At 64.2% G+C, this 2,811-nt stretch overlaps 1 protein-coding gene across 1 annotated transcript in view; it reads left to right on the top strand.

Annotated features, from left to right (window-relative positions):
* TRPM1 (transient receptor potential cation channel subfamily M member 1) overlaps positions 1–2,811 on the top strand; it is a 66,137-nt gene that overhangs the window by 44,515 nt on the left and 18,811 nt on the right. The window contains exons 20-22 of the mRNA XM_006167283.3: positions 638–760; positions 925–1,056; positions 1,737–1,865. Coding sequence (XP_006167345.2) covers positions 638–760; positions 925–1,056; positions 1,737–1,865 — 384 coding nt within the window. The remainder of the gene's footprint in view (positions 1–637; positions 761–924; positions 1,057–1,736; positions 1,866–2,811) is intronic.

Genomic DNA, 2,811 nt, shown 5'->3' with positions numbered 1-2,811 from the left:
CCCCCCTCTCCCCCCCCCTCCTCTCTCTGTCCCCCCCCTGTCTCTCTGTCCCCGCCCTCTCTCTGTCCCCGCCCTCTCTCTGTCCCCGCCCTCTCTCTCTGTCCCCACCCTCTCTCTCTGTCCCCTCCCTCTCTCTCTGTGACCCTGTCCTGTCTCTCTGTGACCCTGTCCCCTCTCTCTGTCCCTGTCTCTCTGTCCCCATCAGTGGAAGGCATAAATAAACTTAAAACAGTATGACAAACCAACCACTGAGGCACAGCAGTGACAAAGCGCCCCACGGGGCTGAAAGCCACACAGTAACTGTGGGCTGGATCCTCAGGGTCAACCTGCAAACTCGCCCGGGTGCGTGCAGGCGCCTGATCCCGCAGAGCCAGAGGGATGAGGGCAGGGAGTGGCAGCAGGACAAGGCCCGTCAGGGTGCCTCTCTCCCACACACGTGCTCTGTCACCGATAAGTGGAACGGAACACTAGGCTGGGTGGATGTCCCTGACCTGTCGCCGTCTGCAGTTTCACGCCCGCAGACGCCAGCCGTCAGCAGCGAGCCGTCCGAGGGCTCCAGGCCTGGCTCATGCTGTCATCTGCACCAGGAGGGCCGGTGGAGCCGCGGGGGCTTGACTGGCCATGTCTCCCTGCCCAGGTCATCATGGGGATCCTCTTCCCCCCCACCATCCTCTTCCTGGAGTTCCGTGCGCACGACGACCTGTCCTATCAGACGTCCGAAGAGGGCAAGGACGGCCGGGAGAAGGAGGAGGAGAACACGGTCAGTACTGCCCTGGCCTCCTGGCCCACGTGCCCCGGGCGCTGCGTGGCTGTTGGCCGCCAGGGCTCCCAGCCCGCGCCATGGGGGTCCGAGTGATGCTTGGTTTTAAAGGCCCCAGGCTGGCCAGGGCCGGCCCGCCCAGCACACCCTGCCCTCTGTTCCAGGACGCAAACGCAGACGCCGGTTCGAGGAAGGGGGACGAGGAGAGCGCGGTCAGAAAGCAGAGGAGCATCCCCATCGGCACCAAGATCTGCGAGTTCTACAACGCACCCATTGTCAAGTTCTGGTTCTACACGGTGAGTCCGCCCGCTTGGCCGGACCGCCGGGACCCAGGGCACCGTGGGGCCTGGAGATCCAACCAGCAGCCGCGGAGGGGGCAAAGCAGGGCTGGGCGGGACCTGGCCGGAGGAGGGGCGTGTCTGCAAGCCGAGGCTGCACCCGGTGGGGTCTGGCTGCAGACGGTACAGGGAGGCGGTGCCGGTACTGTGAGGGGCGGTGCCATGCCGTCGCGTGCTGTGCCACGCTCACCTACTGGGACCACCTGGCCAAGAGTAACCGGAGCCGTGGGACACCCACAGATGAGGGTGCTGCTGCACACGTATGTGGGCAAATGTCACCCAGCCCGGACGCCCCACTGCCTACAGCACAAGACTCACACTCTACTTGCATGAGTCAAAGGACTTTTTATTGCCTTCAGTAAGACAAACAGATAGATACCGTTTCTTTTTCTTTTAATTTCTGGAGTGTGTGTGCTTGCTAGAGAGAGACGCAGAGGGGCAGCGGAGAGGGAGGAGGGGCCACTCACGGTGGTGTGGTCACGCCACAATCCCCTCTCCTCCCTCCACGTGCTGGGTTGTGCCCCACACACGTGCACGCACACGTGGCAGGTCCCTGGAGATGGTCCCGCAGAAGCAGTTCCGAGCAAGGCTTCACAGCGCGGCCCTCCCGTACCGAACGCATTGCCCTCTCCTGCCAGATCTCCTACCTGGGCTACCTCCTGCTGTTTAACTACGTCATCCTGGTGCGGATGGACGGCCGGCCCTCGCTGCAGGAGTGGGTGGTCATCGCCTACATTCTGAGCCTGGCGCTGGAGAAAATACGAGAGGTGACTTCCACACGGGCTGAGCTGGGGTGTGTCACGGGTGTCTTGCGCCAGGATAGGTGCCTGGGGCCTTCCCGTCGGGCAGGGCTTTCCTTCCCCGACCGCAGCGGGCTCGCCTTCATGCCTGTCTAGGTTGTGCTCGACCAGGTCCCGTCGACTTCCATCCGCAGCCCCAAACAGGCGCGGGAGCTGCACCTATCGGGGAGAGTAGGTCTGAGTGCATGAAGGCAGCAGCGGTGGCGGCCATACGGGGCCCCGGCTCGGATGTTTCCCGGGACCTGGCCCTTAGGACAAGGAAAAGGGGGTGCTGGCATCATGCCTGTATGCTCCAGGCCTGCACCTCACACACCCGAGGGTCTGACAAAGCAGGGCTCTCAGCCAGGGCAGTGGGTGGTGGGCCGGAGAGGGGCTGTAGGCGGGGTCTGCCCCAGCCCCACACTGCCGGGGGCTCTGAGCGAAGGAAGCAGCTTAGCGAAGGAGCAGACTTCGTACCGCACGTTGGTCATGGCACCCCAGTGGCAGCCCCAACTGCCCAGGGCAAGCCTCCCAGGAGGGGTGACATGACCACCTTGCCAAGGGTGCCGGGGATCTGGGCCGGAGCGTGTGCTGGATCAGAGGGACAGGTTTCCAAGCGTGTGTCAGCCAAGAGCAGACACTGCCTCCCCCCACGCACACCACAGAGGCCCTCCCTCCAGGGAGCACCCTGCAGATGGCAGCCACTGGGACCCCCACTCTGAACTCACTCCACTAGCTTCTAAAGGCAGCCCCTGAATCCAGACAAGCGCAGCGCCCATGGAAGAGCCCACGGCACGAGGCCGCGCTCTTGCTGCAGCCACCCACAGCCCGTCTGATCCTGTACCCTGACCTTCCTCAGTCTGCCGAGCGAGCGCTGGCCGAAGCCGTTGCCGCCCTCCCTCCTGGTCCTCTCCCAGCCCGGGGCCACATGCCC

Source organism: Tupaia chinensis, unplaced genomic scaffold (genome assembly GCF_000334495.1).
Source record: "Tupaia chinensis unplaced genomic scaffold, TupChi_1.0 Scaffold144682_1, whole genome shotgun sequence".
NCBI classification, from domain to species: domain Eukaryota; kingdom Metazoa; phylum Chordata; class Mammalia; order Scandentia; family Tupaiidae; genus Tupaia; species Tupaia belangeri.
The sequence above is the reverse complement of the archived record's forward strand: the minus strand, read 5'-3'. Positions and strand labels throughout refer to the sequence as shown.